Raw genomic sequence first — 26432 nt, 5'->3', positions numbered from 1 at the left:
TAAGGAAATTTGTGAGACAATATTTCATTATTACAAGTTCTTTTTATTTTTTATTTTAATTTAATTTTATTTCTTATTTAAATTTTATTTCTTATTTAAATTTTATTTAGTTAACATACAGTGTAATATTAATTTCTGGAGTAGAATTCAGTGATTCATCACTTACATACAACACCCAGTACTCATCACAAAGGTGTCCTCCTTAATACCCTTCACTCATCTATCCTATCCCCCCACTCTCCACCCTCCATCAACCCTCAGTTTGTTCTCTGTAGTTAAGAGTTTCTTATGGTTTATTTCCATCTCTCTCTTCCCCCCCTTCCCATCTGTTCATCTGTATTCTTTCTTAAATTCCACATATGAGTGAGATCATATGATATTCATTTTTCTCTGACTTATTTTACTTAGTGTAATATGCTCTAGCTCCACCCACATCATTGCAAATGCAAGATTTCATTCTTTTTGATGGCTGAGTAATATTCCATTGTGTATATATATACCACCTTTTCTTTATCCATTCATCAATTGAGGGACTTTTGGGCTCTTTCCATAATTTGGCTATTGTTGATAATGCTGCTATAAACATTGGGGTGCATATGTCTCTTTGAAACAGTATTTTTGTATCCTTTGGGTAAATACCTAGTAGTGCAATTGCTGGTTATAGGGTAGTTCTATTTTTAACTTTTTGAGGAAACTCCATACTGATTTCCAGAGTGATTGCACCAGTTTGCATTCCCACCAACAGTGAAAGAGGGTTTCCCTTTCCCTACATCCTTGCCAACACTTGTTGTTTCCTGAGTGGTTAATTTTAGCCATTCTAACAGGTGTGAGGTGGTATCTCATCATGGTTTTGATTTGTATTTCCCTGATGCTGAGTGATGTTGAGCATTTTCTCATATGTCTGTCTGCCATCTGGAGACTTCCTTGGAAAAATGTCTGTTCGTGTCTTCTGCCCATTTCTTAATTGAATTATTTGTTTTTTGGGTGTTGAGTTTGAGAAGCTCTTTATAGATTTTAGATACTAGCCCACAAAGTTCCTTTTAAAGCTGACACAGACATCAGGTCCAAGCAGGATCAATAGTTAGGAAATGAAGTCAGAAATGTTTTCCCTTTTTGGAGGCTGGTAGGGAAAGGAATCTGAGGGCTTTTCATGCTTTGCTGTCCTGCTTAGTTCAGGCTCCAATGAAGGCATTAACTGATTCTCACAAGCCTCTCCTTTTTATTTTTTTAAACTATTGCCAGTAATACTATATAAGGAAGATGAAAGGAGTAAAATGTCAATGGACTCTGGGAAACAAACTGAGGGCTTCAGAGGGGAGGGGAGTGGGGGATTGGGATAGGCTGGTGATGGGTATTAAGGAGGGCACATATTGCATGGTGCGCTGGGTGTTATATGCAAGTAATGAATCATGGAACATTGCTTCAAGAACTGGGGATGTACTGTATGGTGACTAATATAACAAATATTTAAAATAATAATTGCAGAAATAAAAATAAATAATTTTTAAAAATGTCAATGGATTTGCAGGCAGGCATCTGTCAACATGATTTGACACCTTGTCTATAGGATAGAATTTTGGCTCTAAAGTGGGGGTCAATTCTATTCATAGATGTTCAGTGACAAAATACCCCTTACCTATGTGCTTACTAGTGACAGCTTGTCACCTCAGACAGGCAGGTAGAAACCAAAAGTCATCAGGGTGGGAGTGGATCAGGACCCTAAAACTTTAAGCTTCTCTGGGCTCCTCTCCCATGAGATAGGGACTGGCAGTAAATCAGGGCAGTTATTCATCTGGTGTGCACTGTTAAGACTAATAAAACTGGTGGTGGGAGGGAGTATATGGGTACTTTCTGTACATGCTGTTCATTTTTTTAATAAAGGACCTAAATCTTCTCTAAAATAGAAAGTCTACTAATTAAAAAAATTGAAACACTGCCATATCTGTTAAATAGGCACTGCCCACTGCCTAGTAGCTGTCTCCCTCTCCTGCCATTCACTTTGACCCCTCTCCCTCAAGGCTTTTGCCCTTTCTTAAGCAGTGGCTAAGAGGCTGAGGAACTGAGCAGAGATGTTAGTAGTTTCATGGGGTTTACAAGACAAAAAATGGGGGGTTGGGCAAAATGGGTGAAGGGGAATGGGAGATACAGGCTTCCAATTATGAAATGAAAGAGTCACAGAAGTAAAAGTCACAGCATAAGAAATATAGTCAATGATATTGTAATAGTGACATAATAGGACAGATGGTAGCTATACTTGTGAACATAGCATAATGTATAAACTTGTCAAATCACTATGTTGTACATCTGAAACTAGTGTAACATTGTATGTCAGTTATACTCAAAAAATAATAAGCATAAAAAAATAAAGGAAATCCCAGCATGTGCACACACAAATAGACTTCAGTGCCCACAAAGAAGGAAGGGTCCTTGTAAATGTCCAAGGATTCAGTGTGGACTCCCAAAAAAACACTACCCTAGGAGTGATGATGAACTGAGAATAGACCAGACCTGTCACTTCCAGTCAGCTCAAGCCCTGGCTCAAGCCCTGATTGGATTAAAATCATTCTAACCACATGCCAGGAGCAGAAGTAACTCCTCTATGGGGGAATATAACATCATCCAATGGCCAAAAATATCTCTATAATTTTTCAAACACCTTTTCTGTCATATGATGAAAATAATTAAGCATGCAGAAATAAAAGAATTGGCCAAAAACCAAGGGGAAAATAGGCAGTACAGACAAACCCCAAGATATCCAGATATTGTAATTATCAAGCATGGACATCAAAGAGATTGTGATAACATTTTTAAGAAATTAAATAACAAGATGGAAAATTTCAGTGGAGAACTGGAAACCATAAAAGAAATAAATGAAGATTCTGCAACTAAAAAATAAAATATACTTTGCAAATACTAACCAAAATAAAGGTGGAGTAGCAATACCAATTCAGGCAATGTACACTCAAAGGCAAGAAATATTCCTGAAGCTGAAGAGGTATATTTCATAATGATAAAAAGGTAAAGTCAACAGAAATATGTACATACTGATCTTAAATCTGTATACACCTAATAATATATCCACATCAAAATATATGAAGCAAAATCTTGTAGAATTAAAACTGTCTTTATTCCTTCCAGTGATTCTATACATAGAAATTCCAGAGAAATCTAAAGAGGCTGAAAAGAAGAGGGAAAGAAAAATATTGGATCATGAATGTAGACTTAGAGAACTCAGAAACTCCATAGAGTATAGTAATATTCGTATCATAGGAGTCCAAGAAGAAAAAGGAAGGGAAAAGGGCAGAAGGTTTATTTGAGGAAATTATAGCTGAAAACTTCACTAATCTGGGGAAGGCAACAGACATCCAAATCCAGGAGGCACAGAGAACTCCCATCAAAATCAACAAAAGCAGGCCAACACCAAGATGTATTGTAGTAAAATTTGCAAAATACAGAGATAAGGAAAGAATCCTGAAAGCAGCAAGGGAAAAGAAATCCCTAACCTACAAATACAAGTACAAAAACAAAAACAAATAAGGTTAGCAGTAAATCTCTCCACAGAAACTTGGGAGGCCAGAAGAGAATAGCATGATATATTGAACATGCTGAATAGGAAAACTATGCAGCCAAGAATACTTTATCCAGCAAGGCTGTCATTCAGCATAGGAGAGATAAAGAGTCTCCCAGACAAACAAAAACTAAAGGAGTTTGGAACTACTAAACCAGCCCTGCAAGAAATATTAAAGGGGGGACTCTTTGAGTGGGAAAGAAAGACTGGAAGTGACAAAGACTAGAAAGGGACAGAGAAAATCTCCAGAAACACTGACTTTACAGGTAATACAGTGGCTCTAACTTCATATCTATCAGTAATCACTCTAAATGTAAATGGACTAAATGCCCCAATCAAAAGACATAAGATATCAGAAAGGATTAAAAAACCAAGACTCATCAATATGCTGCCTATAAGAGACTCATTTTAGACCTAAAGACACCTGCAGATTGAAAGTGAGGGGATGGAGAACCATTTGTCATGCTAATGGACATCAAAAGAAAGCCAAAGTAGCCATACTTAAGATCAGACAAACTAGATTTTAAACCAAAGACTGTAACAAGAGATGAAGAAAGGCACTATATCATAATAAAGCAGTCTATCCAACAAGAAGATCTAACAATTGTAATTATATATGTCCCCAACTTGGGAGCACCCAAATATATAAATCAATAATAATAAACATAAAGAAACTCATTCATAACAATACAATAATAGTAGGGGACTTCAACACCTACGATTACAGAAATGGACAGATCATCTAAGCAGAAAATCAACAAGGAAACAATGGCTTTGAATGACACACTGGACCAGAGGGACTTAACAGATGTATTCAGAACATTTCATCCTAAGGCAGCAGAATACACATTCTTTTCAAGTGCACATGGAAAATTATCCAGAATAGATCACATACTGGGTGACAAATCAGGTCTTGACAAATGCAAAAAGATCGAGATCATACCATGCATATTTTCAGACCATAACACTATGAAGCTTGAAGTCAACCACAAAAAATAAATAAATAAATAAAAAATAAAAAAATCTGGAAAGACCATAAATACATGGAGGTTAAAGAACATCCTACTAAAGAATGAATGGGTTAACTGGGAAATTAAAGAGGAAATAAAAAAAATACATGAATGCAAATGAAAATGAAAACATGACAGTCGAAAATCTTTGGAATGCAGCAAAATGCTCGTAAGATGGAAGTACATAGCAATGCAGGTCTACCTCAAGAAGCAAGAAAAGTCTCAAATATACAACTTAACCTTACACCTAAAGGAGCTAGAAAAGGAACAGCAAATAAAGCCTAAAGACAGCAGAAGAAGGGAAATAATAAAGATTAAAGCAGAAATAAATGATATAGAAACAAACAAACAAAAAAAACCAGTAGAACAGACCAATGAAACTAGGAGCTAGTTCTTTGAAAGAATGAATAAAATTGATAAACCCCTAGTCAGACTTATCAAGAAGAAAAGAGAAAGGACCCAAGTAAAAAAAAATCATGAATGAAAGAGGAGAGATCATACCCAACACCAAAGAAATACAAACACTTATAAGAGAATATTATGAAAAATTATATGCCAACAAACTGGGCAACCTGGAAGAAATGGATAAATTTCAACAAACATAAAAACTACCAAAACTGAAACAGGAAGAAAGAGAAAAATTGAATAGACCCATAACCAGCAAAGAAATTGAATCAGTAATCAAAAATCTCCCAAAAAACAAAAGTCCAGGGCCACATGGTTTCTTAGGGGGATTCTACCAGACATTTAAAGAATGGTTAATACCTATTCTTCTCAAACTCTTCCAAAAAATAGAAATGGAAGGAAAACTTCCAAACTCATACTACAAGGCCAGAATTACTTTGATTCTAAAACCAGACAAAAACTCCACGAAAAAGTATAATTACCTGCCATTATCCTTAATGAATATGGATGCAAAAATTCTCAACAAGATACTAATAAATTGAATCTAATAGTACATTAAAAGAATTATTCACCATGATCAAGGGGTATTTATTCCTGGGCTGCAAGGGTGGTTTGATATTTGCAAGTCAACCAACAGGATGCACCATATTAATAAAAGAAAAGGTAAGAACCATATGACCCTGTCAATAGATGCAGAAAAAGCATTTGACAAAATACAGCATCCATTCTTGATAAAAACCCTCAACAAAGTAGGGATAGAGGGAACATTCCTCAACATCATAAAGGCTGTATATGAAAGATCCACAGCTAATATCATCCTGAGATAAAACTGAGAGCTTTTCCTCTACTGTTAGAAACAAGACAGGGATGTCCACTCTCACCATTGTTATTTAACATAGTACTGGAAGTCCTAGCCTCAGACAAGAAAAAGAAAAAAAGCATCCAGATCAGCAAGGAAGAAGTCAAACTTTCACTTTTTGCAAATGACATGATATTCCACGGAGAAAACCCGAAAGATTCTACCAAAAAATTTCTAGAACTGATACACGAATTCAGCAAAGTTGTAGGATACAAAATCAGTGTACAGAAATCTGTTGCATTTCTATACACCAATAATGAAGAAGCAGAAAGAGAAATCAGGGAATCAGTCCCATTTACAACTGCACCCAAAACCATAAGATAGGAATAAACCTAATCAAAGAGGTAAAAGATCTGTACTCTGAAAACTATAGAACACTTGTGAAAGAAATTGAAGATGACACAAAGAAATGGAAAAACATTCCATGCTCATGGATTGGAAGAACAAACATTGTTAAAATGTCTATACTACCCAAAGCAATCTACACATTTAATGAAATCCCTATCAAAATACCACCAGCATTTTTCACAGAGCTAAAACAATCCTAAAATTTGTGCAGAACCACAAAAGAGCCCCTTTGCCAAAGCAATCTTGAAAAAAAAAAGCAAAGCTGGAGGCATCACAATTCTGGATTTCAAGCTGTATTACAAACCTGTAGTCATCAAGACAATGTGGTACTGGCACGAAAACAGACATATAGATCAATGGAACAGAATAGAAAACCCAGAAATGGACCCACAACTATATGGTCAACTAATCATCAACAAAGCAGGAAATAATATCCAATGGAAAAAAAACAGTCTCTTCAACAAATTGTGCTGGGAAGATTGTACAGCAACATGCAAAAGAATGAAACTGGACCACTTTCTTATACCTACACAAAAATCAATTCAAAATGGATGAAAGAACTAAATGTGCAACAGGAAGCCATCAAAATCCTAGAGGAGAACACAGGCAACAACCTCTTTGACATTGGCCATAGCAACATGACACATCTGTGGAGGCAAGGGGAAAAAAAGCAAAGATGAACTATTGAGACCTCATCAAGATAAAAATCTTCTGTATAGCAAAGGAGACAATCAACAAAACCGTTTATAGCAGCATTATCAATAACAGCCAAACGATGGAAAGAGCCCAAATGTCCATCAGTCCATTGACTGATGAATGGATAAAAAACAGTTGGTATGTATTTGCAATGGAATATTACTCAGTCATCAAAACTGAAATGAAACCTTGCCGTTTGTAATGACATGGATGGAGCTAGAGTGTATTACACTAAGTGAAATAAGTCAGAGAAAGCCAAGTACCACATGATTTCACTCACATGTGGAATTTAAGAAACATAACAGATGAACATAGGGGAAGGGAGAAAGGGAGGGAGGCAAACCATAAGAGACTCTTAACTATAGAGAACAAACTGAGGGTTGCTGGAGGGGAGGTGGGTGGGGGATGGGCTAGATGGGTGATGGGTATTAAGGAGGGCACTTGTTGAGTTGAGCACTGGGTGTTATATGTAGGTGATGAATCACTAAATTCTACTCCTTAAACCAGTATTACATTATGTGTTAATTAACTAGAATTTAAATAAAAACTTTAAAAAATTAAAGGCAATTGTGTAAAATAAAAAAAAGAAATTCCAGAGTAATCTAAAATTAAACCATGAGAATTAATGAGTGAATCTACCAGAGTTATAAAATCAAAATAAAGGTCAGTTGTGTATCTATATACAGCAACATTTAGAAAGTAAAATTTGAAAAATTACCACTTACAACAGTCAAAGTATCAAAGTGGTTGAACATCTAGCAATTTATCTAATGAAAGATGTATAAGACCTACATACTGAAAATTATAAAACTTAACTGAGAAACATTAAGAAGATCTAAATAAGTAGAGCTATACCACATTCTTGGATTGGAATGGTCAATATCGTAAAGATATAAATCCTTTCCAAATAAATCTAGAGATTCAAACAATCCCAATTTAAATTGCAGCAGAGTTTGGATTTTTTGGTAAAAACTGATAAATTCTAAAATTTTTATGGAAATGCAAAGGGCCAAGAATAGCCAAGGCTATTTGAAGAAAAAAAATGTGAGAACTTATATTGCTACATTGCAAGACAGCTTATTATAGAGCTATAGTAGTACTGGGGCAAAGATATCCAAAAGGCCAAGGGAACAAAATAGAGAATCCAAAAATAGAGCTTCACATACAGAATTACTTGATTTATGGCAAAGGTGGCACTGAAGACAGTAGAGAAAGAATATTCTTTTAAGTGAACTGTTCTAGGACAATAGAATATCAATAAAGATGAAAATGAAATGTAACCCTCTAGTTCATACCATACACATTAATCAATTCCAAGTAGATTATAAGCTAGATGTAAAAGTTAAAGCAATCACGTTAATGGAAGATAACATAAGAATATCTTCATGATCTTGGGATAAGCAAAGATTTCTTAAAGTGCAAAAAGCATTGACTGAAGAGGAGGGAAACGGTGATAAATTGGGATACATTAAAATTAGGAATTTCTGGACATCAAAAGACAAAGGCAAACTGCAGAACACACAAAAAAAATCTGCAATACATATAACTGACAAAGGACCTATTTCATATAAGGGGCTCTTACAAATCAGTAAGAGAGATAAACCATTTTTTTTTAATTGAGCAAACAACCAGAACCTACACTTTCCAAAAATTATATGAAAAGGTGCTCTACCACATTCTTTCATTCATCAGTAAAACACAGACTAAAACCACAGTGGGACACCCATCAGGCATATCCCACCCATCAGAATGGCAGAGATTAAGAAAACTGACAATACTATTTATTTGCAAAGATGTGGAGCAGCTGGAAAACTTATGTGCGTTGCTATGGGACTGTAATTGTCACAAGCAACTGTGTGTTTGTAAATAGCTACTAAAGCTGAGCATATGCAAACCCATGACCCAGTTAATTGTATTCCTAGGCATATTTCCAACAAAATTGCATAAACATGTGCTTAAGAAATAATGACATTGTTGTTATTACCAAATACAAAACCTAATCAAGTGTCCATCAACAGCAAATGAATAAACTAGTATTTTCAAACAATGGAATGTTATATGGCAATGAAAATGAACTCTTCATATGTGAATTCCTCATACGGAATTTAAGAAACAGAACAGATGAACACAGGGGAAGGGAGGAGAAAATAAAATAAGACGAAATCAGTGAGGAAAACAAAACATAAGAGACTCTTAACTATAGGGAACAAACCGGGTTGCTGGAGGGGAGGTGGGTGGGGGGATGGGATAATTGGGTGGTGGGAATTAAGGAGGCCACTCGATGGAATGAGCACTGGGTGTTATATGCAACAGATGAATCACCGAACTCTACCTCTGAGACTAATAATACACCATATGTTAATTAATTGATTTTAAATAAAAATAATTTTTTTAAAAAGAAAATGAACTGTTACAAACAACATAAATGAATCTCACCATTGTAATGTGGGGTAAAAGAAGCTATACAGGCATAATTCCATTAATTTAAAATTCAAAAAATGCAAATTGAATCTACAGTTTTAGAAGCTAAGATAGTGGTTACCTTTGGAGATGACTGAAAGAGGGTCTAAGGGAGTCTCTGTCATTCTGGTAATAGTCTGTTTTTTTCCCTAGGTTGTGTTTACACAGATATGTTTATTTCCTTTTATTTATTGAGTTCTACACTTATGATGTGTGTTCTTTTCTGTATAGATTCGTACTTCAATGAAATTTTATTTAAAAACATATAGATACACATTTTCATTTCAAATATTAAATGGCTTTAACTTTTCTCCTAAAATATCCTCCAGTAATAGAACAGAAATATTTAAATAGTTATAACAACTTAACAGGTCTGAAAATATTCTCCAGTAATAGAAAATAGTAATTTTCTTTAAGAAATGAGAGGTAGGGGCTCCTGGGTGGCTCAGTCAGTTAAGCATCTGCCTTCAGCTCAGGTCATGATCCCAGGGTCCTGGGATCGAGCCCCTTAGCGGGCTCACTGCTCTGCGGGGAGCCTGGTTCTCCCTCTCCTCTGCCCCTCTCCCCCTGCTGGTGCTCTATCTCTCACCCTCTCTCTCTCAAATAAATTAAAATCTTTAAAAAAAGAAAAGAAAGAAAAGAAAAAGAAATGAGAGGTATACAAAGCCCCAAAATTTTGTGTCCATAAAATCAAAGCAGTCTGTAAAAGATGCCAAGTAGTATGTGTAGTTTTTAGTATTTACTTTTCAAGTAAAAGAATATATGTATATGCCGACACTCAACTTCTAGTGTGAAGGCTACAGAAAACAGTCTTAAAAATGCAAAACTCTAGCTAGTCATGGGCTCTACATGGAACTAACTACAAAACGAGCTTCTTTCAACCTAAAGATCAACGCAGAAATTTTAGCAAAAGGACTGATGGTGACCGTTGAATGTATTTCATTATAAGTCTAAGACCAAAATAAAAGTGAAGATATGTGGGAAAGAATAATGAGTAAATGTTAAATATTTTGTCAAAGTAGAAATAACACAATTTTTAAAATGGGAGGAGGCAAGAAAAAAAAGGGGGGAAGTATTACCAGATTAAGCCATATGACATTGCTGATCATCAGCCATTTTTGACCTGCAAAGACAATAGGTTAGTACGGCTCAATTGAATAGGCAAGGCTCATAGATCACTACCTGGGTAATAGGTGGAAGACTTAAAATATCATTTAAAGCTGATAAACCAAATAATAGAAGTCTATATGACAAAAAGAGACTAAGAGCATTATAAAAGGTACGAGTATAAAGTTAGCTACTAGGAAAAAAAAACACACAAGCTACAGTTAGCTACTAGGAAAAAAACACAAGTTTTCTAAATAACACAATCATTTTTTAAAGCAAACAGACCATATATATAACTCATATATATTTGTCCATAAATGTAAAAAAATACACTTAGGAATATAACGTAAAATAATATAATAGACTTAAGACCAAATGTATCCATCATATTATTAAATATGAATAGGTTTAACTCACTTAAAAGAAAATGATTTTTACAGTAGCTCCTGAAAAAAAGACTCAAAATCTATACCATACGCTAGTGTATATACAGAAGCGCACATAAAACAAAGGTAAAGCTAAAGGCACAGGCAAATAGAGTGACTATATGTAAAGCAGGTAGAACAGTCGTTCCTAGCACACAGTAAGCATTGTTGAAGAGCCATTTACCCCTTACCTCTTACCCCCTCTTCCTGTTATTTTTATTAATGTTGTTGTGTTTGTGTTGGGAAGATTCACAGTTTGATGAATCCTGATCTGGTGCTGCCTCCCTGCTTCACATCACCTTTCTAAATTCAACCATTGTCAAGCAATTCAGTCCAACCCAGTACATGCGTATGGATCATGCCCGGTAGGGAAGGGACTGCTAGCAAATGAATTGTTGAATAACATGGTTCCTGCCTTCAGAGAATTAACAATCTAATTTCCAAAATATATAATGTACACCAGTTTGTCTTGTGAAAGGATGGCTGAGGAAGGAAGCCAGTGACTAATAGTAGTAACGCATCCACGCTGGAGGTAGAAAAGGATGCTTCCACACCAGTGGCTTCAGGAGATCAGAGTTTATGGGGAACTTGAACACAGCTGCCCTCCCTTTCCCAGCTAACTCCAAAGTTCTCTTCCACCACGGCTTCAGGCCTTAAGGGCAACTGAATATAAATGAGCCCTGGGGCCCTGTTGGGGGTTGAGCTAAGAGAAGAGTAGAACCGGGCAGGCTGGGCTGTGCCGGGAACCTGGAGAAAGGACCAAAACAGAAGAGCCTGGGTACTATTCTGAGAATGGGGGAAGGAATTGTTTCTAAAACATCCAGAGGATGGATCTAGGAGACCTAGCACGATAACGAGGGTCTTAAAAGGAGAAAAAGGGACTAATGGAGAAGAGGTAATAATTTCAAAATATACTAGCTGAAAATTTCCTTGAGATGAAGAAAGAACTCATCTAGTTTTGTGCTATTTAAAGTAAAAGGTCCACATATTTCCAAAATTTGCTTGAAGAGAAGACTGACCCAGGGTAGTTGGTAAAAACATAGACCGCTGAGCCCAATCCGGATCCACCAAATCAGAGTTTTCAGGGGAACAGGATAATGTTTATTAACAAGCAACTCAAGAGATTCTTATCATTAAGAAATTTGGAAAACACTGGACCTATTTTAAACTCCTCAAACTTTAGTGTGCATACAAATAACCCAAGGTCTTACTAAAATGCACATTCTAATTTAGTGGTTCTGTGCTGGCCCAGAGACATACATTTCTCACTAGCTCTTGGGTAGTTCAAGGACCAAGACTACTATTTCTTGCCGTACTTAGAGATGAGATGCTTCTCAATTTATTTTTTGGGGCAAAACACTAATATCTGAAAAAGAAAAGGAAAAAAAATCTCTACATCAATCTCACTTAGAAAAATAAATGTAAAAATTTTAAATCATTAGCAAGTTGAATCCACCAATATATCAAAGAAATAATATAGTCTCTGACCAAGCAGAAAGTGTGCCAGGAATGCTAGGTTGGGCCCAGCGTTGGGAAATGTATTCATTTAATCCATTATGTCAACAAATTAGTGAAAAAAATTACACAATCATATCAACAGATCCTGAAAAAGGCATTTAAAAATAAATTACAAGACATTCCTTTTAAAACTTATAGGTAAAATAAAGGAGAAGGAAACTATTTAAACATAAGAGACTGTTTGGCAAATTTAACAGCAAATATCCTAAATGGTAAAAATTCGGTCATCTTAACTTAAATTCAGAAACTGTACAGAAATACCTGCTATCACAAATTTTAACATTGTCCTAGAAGGTAAAGGAAATTCAATGAGACAAGAATATGCTAATGATGTGATTGAAAACTTAAGGAAACTCAAATAAAAAGCACAAGAATAAATATGAAATTTAGTAAAATGACCAGGATATATACACACATACTCACACAGACACATACACACAAATACATACACACAGAAGACAATGGGTTTTCTTTCATCTAGAATAAAAAAAGAAAAAGTATTTCACTTAAAATAGAACCAAAACCTACAAAATATATGGAAATAAATGTAAACAAAAGACTAGATCTATTTTAACCAAAATTATAAAATCTTTTTGAGAGGCATAAATAAGACTTGAATAAATGGAAAGGCATACCATGTTCTTGGATTTAAAAAGTAATACCAAAAATGTCGATTTTGTCAAAATTCAATAAATTCCACACAGTTCCATTTAGAATACTAGTGCAGTTTGTTTTGTTTAATTTTTAAATTGATTTAAAATATTAAAAATTTAAATGTGATGTCCAAAAATGGATTTTAGAAAGCATGTAATGAGCATCCAGATGAACTTGCCTTACCAGATATGAGAATATTTTATTACTGTATTAGTCAGGATAACTTATATCATGGTGAATAACAAATTAATCCCAAACCCTAGTGTCTTAATACAACAAAAATTTATTTCCTATTCATAGTACACGTCCAAAATGATTGGGCAGCAGCCTGGGTTATATAGTTACTTGGGAATTCAAGGTAATTAAGACCTGTCTTCTTGTAGCTGCATCACTTGAGACTTGGCAGGAGAGAATACATGGTGAAGTGTCTCTCTCTCTCTCTGACATGCGTGCACGCGCGCACATGCACTCTCTCTCTCTCTCTCTCTCTCTCCCCTATGCTTCAGCCTAGAAGTGACACACATCATTTCCACTGTCAGCCTATTGGCTAAATTAGTCATAAGGCTCTGCCTAATTGCAAGGGGGTTAGGCAAAGTAGATCATATTAATCAAATATGTATATATACATACATACATACATACATACATGGTATTGCTGTAGGAATAGACAAGTGGATTAGTAGGAAAGACTAAAGAATATAACTATTAAATTACATGTATATGTAAATTTAATCTATGACAAGGATAATGGTTTAACTCACTAGGAAAATGGAGAGTTATCAAAGCTAGCTAATTATATGAAAAAAGAAAATACTTTACATAGCATAAAATAACAAACTGCAGGTGAATAAAGACCTCATTGGAAAGGAAAAAAAGAAAAAGAAAGAAAGAAAGAAGGAAAAAAAAAGAAAAGGAAAAGAAAAGAAAGAAAGAGAAAAAGAAAAGAAAATAACAGAACTAACGAGAAAACCCAGGATATTTATATGGAAAAAAGCCAGGATTTTGTAAAAACTTTTTTTAAACCAAGACTTTTAAAACCAAGACTTAAACCCAAGTGCTATTAAATACAGACTACATAAAATTTGTTTAAGTTTTTATGACAAATACAGAAATTCAAGAGATAAATAATAGCATTCGAAAAATACTTGAAATATTCATGACAAGCAAAGTGTTTATATCTATAATATACAAAAAGCTCTGAGAAAAAAGTGACTGGAAAGCAATCCAACAGAAAAAAGGGCAAGGCAAGTGAATAGGCAATTTATAGAAGGGAAAATCCACATAGCCAAAAAAACTTAGAAATTCATATTTTCTAGTAGTCAGGAAAATAAACACTATGTATTAGCAATGTTATAATATTTTACATATTTTAGAATGACAAAGCTAAAAAGACTTCTAGTACCCATTACTGGAAGCAGTAATGAGAGATACCAGGGTGGGAGAGGAGTTCCCTTCCACAAAAAGGTTTCTCCTTTGCAACCTGTCTAAATAAGGGCGTACTGTGCTCTCCCAGACATCACTGGTGTTTTCTCTTCGGGTTTAGGAGTGCCTGGAGTACCAGGCAGTGCAAGGTGAGGTTCATATAAATGCTTCAGCAAAACCAAAGTGAACTAGCAGATTCCTCCACCTCCTCCCCTCACCCTCGCCCCGCGAGAGGATCCGATTTGAGCCCGGCATAAATCGGTACAATAAATTTCTAAGCCTTAAAGCGCTTTCTGCCAGATTCTTTGCTTGCTCCCGGAAGAGGCGCGCAACCAGGCAGGACTAGTGCGTAAACGCCGCTCCCGGGAGAATGCGGGCTTGCGCCAACCCGAGCCTCCGCGCCGGGCGATGCTACCCATCCCCATCCACGTCGCACAGTTCTGAGTCCCCGCAGTAAAAAGAGGGGAGGGCGCGAGGGGAGACAGAGGAATAGACTCCCCCAGAAAGACTCCGAAGGTTCCATTCCCCCGTGCAACCTTATCTCCTGGGCACTCTGGGCCGGAAAGCCCTCCAAATCTCAGCCCATCTTGGCTTCTCCAAAACGCTGCGCACCTACTGACGACCCTTTCCCACCTCCTCGCGGCTCGGCGGCTTGAAATGGCCTTGGACTGGCAGATGAGGCCTTGAAGTCCGCCGGGGGCCGGGGGCCGGGGGCCGGGGGTTGGGTGGGGAGAGAAGGGGAACAGATCTGCCCTCCAGTCCCTATGCAAACCTGCGAGGGAGTAGGGGAAGGATCCCCCGACGCCACCCGGCCAGGCTCTGGCCCGCAGGCCGCAGAGGCGCAGAGGCAAAACCTGCTATGTCCCTGGGTGGTGAAAGCGAGGCCGCAGTAGGTGCTGGCAGAGAGCCCAGAGAGACGCGTCTGGGCGACACACTGCTTAAAAGGTGGCTCCTGCGCTCACCAAGCTTCGTAGGGAGCCCAGCCTAGTCCAGGCTGTCTGCGCAGGGGATTCAGCTGTAGAGCTCAGCTGGAGCTTTTCGTGGACCGAGGGGCCAGGTCACAACTGGGGAAGGTGTCCCCAAAGCTTAGAGTCTATCATTGCTTCCCCAGTGGAATCGGTCCACCCAGAGAAAGGAACTAGGTATTTGGGGATATTTCCTAAACACGATCTCAGGAAAGTTGTTTTCCGGACACCTGGAACTTGGCTTCGTCACCTCTTGCTTCTCGGTTCCAGCCAGAGCGAGCCCATGGTACACTCAGGCTGGAGAGAGGCCCGGAGCGCAGCGCTGGCACGTCGCCCCTACACTTGCCCGACTCCCACAGCCACAGGCAGGCGCCACTGCAGAGCTGTCGCAGCGCTCCGGGCTGCCCTCCCTGGAAGTTGTGCGTCCATCACTACAGCTTTTTCGCAAATTCTTCCTTTCTGTGGTTCCAGCCGCAGACTCCGTCCGGCGCAATTACTCCGAGGCTACCTAGCGCCCCCTCGCGGAGTGCTTGGGGCGCCCGGGTTGAAGACTCCCACAGCAGGTAGCCGCAAAAGGCGGGGTGGCTGCGTTTGTGGAGTGAGACAGTTGCCAACAGCTGGTTCAGCTGCGGCGCTGCGCACGAGGACTGGCGAGTACGCAGCCCAGGTACTGCCCCTTCCCGGTGACGTCTCTGCAGAGGGTTATAAAAGCCTCGCGCGCAGGCTGCCGAGGTTCGGCTAACTCCCAAGCCCAGCAGGACCCGAGCCAAAGAGGCGCCTGCGAAGCTGCAGGCGACGGCGGCGGCGGCAGCGCAACAAAAACGAAGGAAAAATCTCCAGACAGACAAGGGGCCCCAGAATCCCCGCCATAGACTCAGAACTTTTACAGGTCGCTCTGTGACGAACACCCTCCCCTTCGCCCTGTAAGTCCTCCTGCACAACAGGGCTTTGCATTTCCCGCTGCAAGCAGAGGGAACAGGAGTTGCAAGCAGCAGCAGGTGCAGAACGGCCGGGGTCTCCTGCTTCCCAGAACCGTGACCGTGGAATTTCTTTCCTTTTTCCAGTCCCACGCAATAGAGACGCTGTCTCCGGATTTCTGAACTCAAATGCTTCCTGATGCTTGAAAGTGGGGGAATTCAGAGCCACGGGAAGCAGACAGCGCATCTAGAGGCGTTTATCTTCTGAGCGCCAACTCTCCTGCTTGCAAGGAAAGAGTTCTGCCCAGAAAGAGCCTGCAGCCTTCCTGTCTTGGTTAAGCAGGACCCTGACCCCAGCCGTCAGCCTCAGGGCCTGCTGCAAAGGCGGAGTGTGTGCAGAGAGGTGGGCATAACCACTTAGCGGAGGAATGGATAACGTCCTCCAGGTAGACTCCGACCTCTTCCCAAATATCTCCACCAACACCTCGGAGCCCAACCAGTTCGTGCAACCGGCCTGGCAAATTGTCCTTTGGGCAGCTGCCTATACGGTAATCGTGGTGACCTCCGTCGTGGGCAACGTGGTGGTGATGTGGATCATCCTGGCCCATAAGAGAATGAGGACAGTGACTAACTATTTCCTGGTGAACCTGGCTTTCGCAGAGGCATCCATGGCGGCATTCAACACAGTGGTGAACTTCACCTACGCTGTCCACAACGAGTGGTACTACGGCCTGTTCTACTGCAAGTTCCACAACTTCTTCCCCATCGCCGCTGTCTTCGCCAGCATCTACTCGATGACGGCTGTGGCCTTTGATAGGTGAGCTTGCCCTTTGTGCAGAAGGGAGAAAGTGTCCACAGAGGACCGTGGCATTGCTGTGAGCTTCCGGGTTGTACTGTAGATTGGTCACCTGTACCCTGGGGTTTTTCCTGACAGCCAACTGAGTCAGTTGTGCATGAGGGGCATTATCTTATCTCACCATTTCCTTTTCTCCTCCTTTTCACTCATTGACAGTCTCCCTTTCTTCACACACCTCCTTTTCCCCTCATTTAATCCTATTTTCCTCACCACCCCTGCACTCATCTCCTTGACACTTTCCTTTCCACTCCTGCTTTGCTTCTTTCCATATATTCATCCTCTCCTTTACCCTGAAAGCCTGAAGGGGATACCCAGGCCTTGGCCAAGGGGCTGGCCTTTGCCTGGGGCTTTGTAAATCCTTGCAAGCCTGCTATTTTGCTGGACAGCCTCTTGTGCCTTCCAGTTTTAAGTATGTCTAAGCAAAATTTCTCATTTTTCACTTTTTCCTGGACATTCAGAGATTTTTCTGCTCCCACCTCAACTCTCCAATATTATTTGTATGTGAAGAGCATTTCATTAGAATCATAAAATACTCAGGATTCTAATTTGACTCTGTCTACCCTGCTAGGAGCTCTCATTCAGGAATGAGAGGCACCTAGGCGGTTCCTCAGGAACTCCACAGATGGGGACCCAGGGAGCTTACCCGGAGCTTTTCTAAATTTCTCTTGTCATATAAAGTCAATGTTTTTAACCTGTGTCCACAGAGAAACGTGCTTGGCAAAGGCACTTGAAAGCTTTCTTTCCGGCAACTAACTAGGGTTTCAGAAGCTGATTAAAAATGAAAATGTTGTCATTTTCCAATAGTGGGGCTAGCATTCTGGAATGAATGGCTCCTCAGGTGGTAGGATGGAAAATAGATTATTAGAGCACCACTTTATCTGTATTGACATTTTTGTGGGTGTTGTAAGTCTCTAACATGTGTATCTATGTGTGCACAGGAATTAAATGCTTACCTGGGATGTGAAGGTATGTTGAAAATACCTGCCACTGGGATTTTAAAATCGGTTCTTTCAATGGCCTTGCTGAAATCAATGAATTATGAGAAGCCCAAAGAAGGACCTAGGAGAAAAATTTCCAAAAAAAAAAAAATCCAAAATACTAAACTCTTTTAGCATAAAAATTATTTATCATTTGCAAATGATTTGAGGTCTTTTTCAGCTTCTGTAGTCAATCAGAGAAATGTTTCCACCTTTTGCGGTGGTGTCCAAATGCTGATTTCTAAGTTCCTTGTGCCTCTCCCTTGATGCAACTCTGTGTGCTTGGTACGTTGTGTGTAAAACAGATTGTGGTGAATCAATTTATGTTTTAAATGTAGAAAGTAAACCAATTTATGTTTTAAATGTTGAAGTGGTAGTGAAATGAATTCTTTTGTAAATTTATCTTTTATGGTACTCTAGTTTCCAGATATTAAGTTTGTTGAAAGTGAAGTATACCTATAAACCTGCACTGACCTGCTCCTTTAGCTGCACAGCAGACCCTTACATTTAGAAAACCCAGAGCATGATATATGACTGAATACAGGTGCACTGAAACCTGCTGTGATTTCAGCCTTGATGACCTTTAAATTAGAGGGAAAGTTGGTATTTTAAATGCACTTGGGCCTTGTGTGAGCTCAAGGGAGACCTGTCAGTGTGTGCCTGAGCACTCAGTAGCTGATAGAGCACCAGCAGCCAGCTCTCTTGCTTCGGCTTACACAGAATTGACATGTTCCACAGCCATGCTCTTTCTCTTTGAACTTAGAAGGCAAGGGGCAGGAGTCAGGGTCAAAGTCTTCACACTGGATTGGGTAGGGAGCCAGATTTTGGCTGCCTTGACCCTGGCATCTCAGGCTCCATTGTTCTTTCTCTCCAGGCAAACCAGAGACAGGACCCTGACCCTGCATTACACCTGCTCAGTGAGGGAAATGACAGCAGTGGGAAATGTCCCCAGATCCCTAATGTACAGATACAGCCCAGGGAGATTATCAACATCATGCTCAAGGTTAGAATTCAAGGTAGAGTTTGGGATTAGGGTTCAGGGCTCTGTCTCCAAGTCCTCCAAGGGCTCCTTCTGTTTTTCCTTGCTCAGCCTCACGAGCACAGTGAATTCATCCCCCCAGGCCCTGTGACTGAGGTAGCTCCACTGCATTTGCTGTCATCCATTCTCTCCCAAGAATGTTGTAGAAAGGAAAGGGGTGGTAAGCTGTCTCCATATGAATTATCTCTCCTTTCTTCACCAAGGCAGTGCAGACTTTAAGGAAGTGGTAAATTATCTTTTTGTATGTTCCTTGAATTTTTAACAGATAATGTCTGAGTCAAGTCTTTAAAAACAAAAGTGACATGGTTTTCCTCATTATAAAATTAAACCTGTGCCTTGCAAAAACTTGGGAAATATGAAGAACATGGGCACAAAAGTACAAATCAACCATTACTTCACCATGCAAAAATAACACCTGTTAACATTTGAATTTCTCTTTTATGACTATTACACTACATAATTAAGGCCAGATTCTAAATATTTTTGCAGCTTACTTTTTTCCCATTGATAGTAATGGAAAACATTAATATTGTTTTCCCATGTTATTAAAAAGTCTTCAATGACTTAATGGCTTCCTATTATTCCATTATATGAATGTGCTATTATTACTTTAACCATTCCCCTACTGTTGGGCATTTAGGTGGTTTCTAAATTTTTTTGCCTTATTGTTAGTGCACTAATAAACATTTCTGTATGATAATTTTCTTTTGCTTTCTTGATTATTTCCTTAGGATAGATTCCCAGAAGTGGAATTACTGGGTCAAATGAAATGAATTAAGAAAAAAACCTACCTTTTTCTCCCAATTTTAAGGGATTGTAAACTCTGAGCGAAGCAATGAATGCATCTGTTCTGTCTTGTTTACTTTATCTCCTCAGCATAAGGCAGAGTGCCTGGCACCTAACGGTCACTACACATTTATTAAATAAGTGAATGAATGAGTAAAATAATACATCTTCCCAGAAGAACATTTGGCAAATACATGAAATTGTAAAGAAAATGTAAAAAATATCTACAATCCCACTACTGACAGATAATCAGTTAAAATTCTGGAATGCTAGCTTATACCGGTTTTTTCTATCTGTGTTATTTATGCCACATACATTTACTCACACTTTTAAGTATGAATTTTGGATCATAATAAAGCAGGTTCAATAGTTGCTTTTTGTTTTTTGTTTTATTCCTTAACATCATATCGTGGGCATTTTCCATGTCATGAAATACTTTGCAAAATGGGATTTTTAATGGATGTGTTATATTGCATGGCTACACTCATTTATTTTACCTTTCCTCTGTTTTTAGGTGTAAATTATTTCCATTTTTAATAATTACAAGTATCCTAGACGTAAATCTTTAAGAGTATCCCTTGTTCTCTCCTTGGAATAAACTCCTTGATGTGGAATTGCTTGGTCAAACTGTCTCAGTAAACTTTGCCAAATTTCCTTCTAGAACCAAAATGTATACAGAGAAAAAACCTTCACCTGTAAATTGTAGTACTAATTTAATTCTTTTCTGTTATCTTTTCATAGAGTGGGGAACGAGACAGGGGAAAGGGTCTACTTCTGAAGAAAAAATACTTATTTATTGAAGGTAATGGTTACCTAGAATAAAAAGATTGCAGAGGCAGGGGCATCTGGGTGGCTCAGTCAGCTGAGCAATCTGACTCTTGATTTCGGTCAGGTCCTGATCTCACAGCTGTGATCTTGGGGTCATGATCTCAGACTCGTGAGATGGAGATCAAGCCACGTGTGGAGCCCCAAGCTCATCGTAGAGTGTGCTTGAGTTCCTCTCCTTCTCCCCTGCCCCCCACCCCTCCCACTTGCATGCTCTCTCTCAATCTCTCAAATAAATAAATAAATAAATAAATAAATAAATAAATAAATAAATCTTCTTAGAAAAATGGTTGCAGAGACAAATATATCTACACAAGAGCAGGCCTAACTCTAATTAAACTCCAAAAAAACACCAGGGATTTCACTTTTGGAAACTCTGTAATTTCTCCCACTGAAAATAAAATTCAAAAAATTTTCCATATTAGAAAAATTAAAAGTCGTGTGCGATGTTTAAAAAAATTGGAGGGACGCCTGGGTGGCACAGCGGTTAAGCATTTGCCTTCGACTCAGGGCGTGATCCCGGCATTATGGGATCGAGCCCCACGTCAGTCTCCTCCGCTATGAGCCTGCTTCTTCCTCTCCCACTCCCCCTGCTTGTGTTCCCTCTCTCGCTGGCCGTCTCTATCTCTGTCAAATAAATAAAAAAACTTTTAAAAAAAAATTGGAAGTTGGAGGACACTGAGGTGACACCTCCATTTTGCAGGGACCCGTGATGGCTGCCGGTTCTAGTACTGCAGAGCAGCATCTAAGAAGGGAGGAGGGAGGCCAGTTCTGAAGCTCCACAAGAGGGACTGTAGAGGCAAAAGGCAGCCTGACTGGGAAACAAACACAAAGCAACAGGAGGCTCAGAAACGTACTGGGCTGGTGACACTGCTTCTCCAGCTGGAAGGGACAGGTGTAATTTCAGTGATTTGAAAGGAGAAGGTTCCACAGTTTGGCTATTGTAGACACTGCTGCTATGAACATTAGGGTACATGTGCCCCTTCTTTTCACTACATCTGTATATTTGGGGTAAATGCCTAGTAGTGCAATTGCTGGGTTGTGGGGTAGCTCTATTTTTAATGTTTTGGGGAACCTCTATACTGTTTTCCAGAGTGGCTGTACCAGCTTTCATTCCCACAAACAGTGTAGGAGGGTTTCCCTTTCTCCACATCCTTGCCAACATTTGTTGTTTCCTGTCTTGTTAATTTTTGCCATTCTAACTAGTGTAAGGTGGTATCTCATTATAGTTTTGATTTGTATTTCCCTGATGGCTAGTGATGTTGAACATTTTTTCATGTGTCTGTTAGCCATTTGTATGTCTTCTTGGAGAAGTGTCTGTTTGAAGATGTGGTTCATATATATGATGGAATATTATTCAGCCATCAGAAAGGATGAATACCTACCATTTGCATTGACATGGATGGAACTGGAGGGGATTATGCTAAGTGAAATAAGTCAAGCAGAGAAAGACAATTATTATATGGTTTCACTCATATGTGGAACATAAAGAATAGCATGGAGGACCATAGGAGAAGAGAGGGAAAACTGTATGGGAAGAAATCAGAGAGGGAGACAAACCATGAGAGACTGGACTCTGGGAAACAAACTGAGGGTTACAGAAGGGGGGCTATGGGGGGATGGGGTAATCAGGTGATGGGTATTAAGGAGGGCATGTGTTGTGATGAACACTGGGTGTTATACACAGCTAATGAATCACTGAATACTACATCAGAAACTAATGATGCACTATATGTTGGCTAACTGAACATAATAATAAAAAAAGAGAGAAGAAAGGAGGAGAAAAAGAAAGAAGATTGCTCACTCTTCAGGCTGGTTCTGGATCTTGTGTTTGAGTGAAAGGAAACATCTAAATTATGATAGTCTCTGAACAATATGAAATATGGTCAGGTCCAAAAATACATTTGCCCAGATAGGTAATGGTTGAAGGCAAAAGAAGGAGTAAGCTCTCTGAGAGAATAAAAGAGAAACCAAGAGCAAAGACATGCATAAATAACAAAAACCTCCCACGGTTCTGTGGTTTCTATCCCACTCTCCCAGTCATGCTCAGCTACAAGTTCAAGTAGCCTTCTTCCCAAGTCTCCACTAGACCTGCAGTTGGCTAGACTTGGATCCCATTGTGTATCTCAGGTCAGTTCTTCACTACCCAGAGGTCAGACATAGATTTTAGAATCCTTGCACTAATTTTGATGAACCTTACAACCCATGACCAAACATCTCTGTGATACTGAGAATGGTCATTCACTAGAAGCTCGTCCACCACAATTGACCCTGTCTTTTCAAATCCAGAACATCAAATGTCTTGAGTTGACATGAATCAAACTTGAGCTTGTTACATCTTGGATAGGTCAGTTAGGCTAGAGGACATTTCCTGGATTGGTTCAGTGCCCACTTACTCTCTGGAGCTGTCCGCCTGCACTTGTCACACCCTACTCATGGGAACTTCAGTGTCCTGAATTATCAAGGACTTTGGTTTTTCAAAAAACTGGCAGAAATATAGGTTCAATTGAAGGGAAGTGCAGAGTAATTCTCAATGTAAATACATGTAGTAGGACCACAAGACTTTTACTTATGTATTACTTATTTACTTACTATTACTGATGTTAAATTAGCAAATGGTGAATGAAGATCATGTGGGAGAAACACTCAGTTAAACCTGGACAAAGATCTTCAGTACATCAAGGGATATTGCCACCAGGTAATGTGATGTTTCTTAACTCAAGCCCTCATGTTTTCCCTCAAAGGCCTTACTCTATGTATTGAGGCAAATAAAATGATTTAGAGATAACTACAATACAAGGTGTTAAATGATGTGTTTTATATGGATTGTACAAATTCAATATGAGAGAAGAGGAGGAACATAATATCCAGTGATGATCAAGGAGGACTCTAAAAAGTGACATTTGACTTTGACCTCGAAGATTAGATCAAATTTTTTAGAGAGGATGATGAAGAAAGGTGACATTCCAGATAAAAGAAGCTCTTTGACAAAAGTGTGGAGGTAAAAAGTTGCAAAGTGTTTGGGAAGAATGACTGGTTGTGCAAATGTAACATTTATTTGGAAATGCCTAACAAGCAACTTGAGATATGGGACTAGAGACTGAGAAGCCAGGAATGAAAATGTAGATTTAGGAGTTTTCCAAACCGATGGCTTATCGGAGTTTGAAAGTAAAGAACATCTCTTTTACCTATCCATATTTCCAGAGAACAGGCAAAGAGGCCAAATATTCATGAGAATGTCCCTTCGAGCAATAGGAGGGGGAAAAAGAAGCAGACAGATAGCGGAGAAATCAGGATACGTGGAGTGACAAAGGTTAAGAGAAGTCACTTGTGGTTGGTTCTATTCATTAGTGTCATTAGAATCCAAAAAATACCAGGGATTTCACTTTTTGAAACTCATCAGAGAACATTGGATTTGGTAATTAGAGAACATTGATGAGCTATGAGAGGTAGTATCAGCAGAGTATGGTAAAGAGGGATAAAATAAGATGACAATGAGGGGAATGGCCTCTTCCTCATCCATCCATCCATCCATCCATCCATCCATCCATCCATCCATCCAACCATTACTGAGGACCTACCATATGCCAAATGCTGAGGCAGTAAAACATTGCCTTTGCCCTTGTACTCTCATCTTTGGGGATTGATAAAGTCATGAGTGCCATTATAACCCAATGTAATTAATATCATGCTGAGATAGTTTGGAGACGGAGGGAAGAATTACCCTTGGGAATCTGGGAAAGACTTACTGGTAAAATAAAAAAAGGAAGAGGAGGGAGAGGAAGAGGGAGAGGAGGAGGAGAAAAGAAAGCAAAGTACAGAGAAAACGATGTGGAGTTTTTATTTTTTAAATTAACTTCGAGAACACTGGACTGGGAATTATAATGATTTATTAGTTTTTGTCACTTGGAAACTAGAGAAGAGATTTCATGGTAATAAAATTGATAATGATACCTTATATTTGCATGCTCTCTAATCTGTTGTCTCATCGAATCCTAAATAGCAATGGGGATTCTGTTTCTGCCTTGGAAAGACTATTAGAAACAATTTCTTTTAGCATTGTCCTCCCACTCTTTACTCCCTCATAGCTTGGAGACCCATGCAATTTGCATTCCTGTGCCTTAGATGGCTGCCTACATACTCCCACTCATGGTGGCTCTTGAATGCTCTATCATCTAAGGAAAGTTGCCATCGAAGGCAAGAAAGTGATGTAAGGGTCCTACTGTGCCAGAGAGGATGTTAGAGACTCTTTACCTCATTATCCACCCAAACAAAATTCAACCCCACAACCTTCTAGACAGGGCCTTTGTAAGAATATAAAATTCTGCTTAAATATTTTCCTCAATCTGTCTCATTTGTTAAACTCATTTCATTTTAAATCATTATAAAATTATTCCTTCTGTTGAGCTGAAATCTGCCTCTGATTATGTGCTACTCCCTATTAATATAATGCCTCTTCTGTGTGGCAGTCTTTTAGATATATCCCTCCTGAAGCTTCTCCATCCCTGGTTAACCGTTCCTGGTTCTTTCATTTTCCATCCTCCTTTGTCTCTACTGGCAATTCCAGTTTGTTAATAGTCCTCTTAACTGAGAGGTTAACTAATACCCAGAACTGAACATTACCCTATTATTACCATTACTCTGTCCAGCTTCACCTGCTATAGGACTGGCATCCTATACTGGATGACTTTGTTCTCTTAGATTTAGCACAAGTAACATATTCACTAAGGCTTCAAGTCTCGATGAAGTATCCTTTTTACCTATTCCCATATTATTTATACAGTTGTCCATAACTTGTTGGTCTCTCCCACACCTCCCTGACCACTAGATTACATTACAACACCATGAAAACAAGGATGTTTTATCCCTGTTCCCATCAGTTATACAGTTGCCTGACACAGAGTAGGATTCATTACACTGTGTGGATAGTGGTTGACTTGACTGTACCTCTATTCTACACACATCAACCAAAATCTGAAAACCAGACCCAATGCATCAGGTAGACATCGAAGCACACCTACGATGCTGTGCCTTGAAGCAAAAGAAAAATTGGCCAAATATATGCTTACCATGGAATTTTGCCACACTATAGAACATTTGGTTCAGAACCCCCTGTTCTAGAATAACTATGTGTTCTAATTCACACTTGCATTTTCCATACTCCACTTAACTGGGCCCCATTGGATTCCTGACCCACACCCTGTCTCCAACAGATATTGCACCCCAGGAGAACACTTCTAATCAAGGGAGGTGTTTATAATTTCTACCTTACCTCCAGTCTTTCCAAGAATACTGGAAACTCAGATATTTCAGGACCCCCCCCCCATGGCCCAACTGTTGTCAATCCCTTAGCTTTTTCTCCAACATCCCTACTAGCAAAAAGAAGTGCACTCTCTGTTTTACTTGTCCTTCCTGAATCAGGACAACCAGAAGCCTACCTTCCATCTAGCACTCCAAGACCTGTATCCACAGTAGTTGTCCGAACATATAGTCCATACTATATTAAAATACCACAGACATAGGCCCTTTACGTCTCTGGTTAAGTTAATTCCAAGGTAACGTATGGTTTTTGGTGCTATTGTAAATTGGATGGAT

At 39.1% G+C, this 26432-nt stretch overlaps 1 protein-coding gene across 1 annotated transcript in view; it reads left to right on the top strand.

Annotated features, from left to right (window-relative positions):
- The first annotated feature begins 15969 nt into the window (after nt 1-15969).
- Nucleotides 15970-26432, top strand: part of TACR1 (tachykinin receptor 1) — a 141734-nt gene continuing 131271 nt past the window's right edge. Inside the window, exon 1 of the mRNA XM_034659427.1 lies at nt 15970-17171. Coding sequence (XP_034515318.1) covers nt 16783-17171 — 389 coding nt within the window. The 5' untranslated portion in view covers nt 15970-16782. The remainder of the gene's footprint in view (nt 17172-26432) is intronic.

The sequence above is a fragment of the Ailuropoda melanoleuca genome, chromosome 4 (genome assembly GCF_002007445.2).
Source record: "Ailuropoda melanoleuca isolate Jingjing chromosome 4, ASM200744v2, whole genome shotgun sequence".
Classification (NCBI taxonomy): Eukaryota; Metazoa; Chordata; class Mammalia; order Carnivora; family Ursidae; genus Ailuropoda; species Ailuropoda melanoleuca.
The sequence above is the reverse complement of the archived record's forward strand: the minus strand, read 5'-3'. Positions and strand labels throughout refer to the sequence as shown.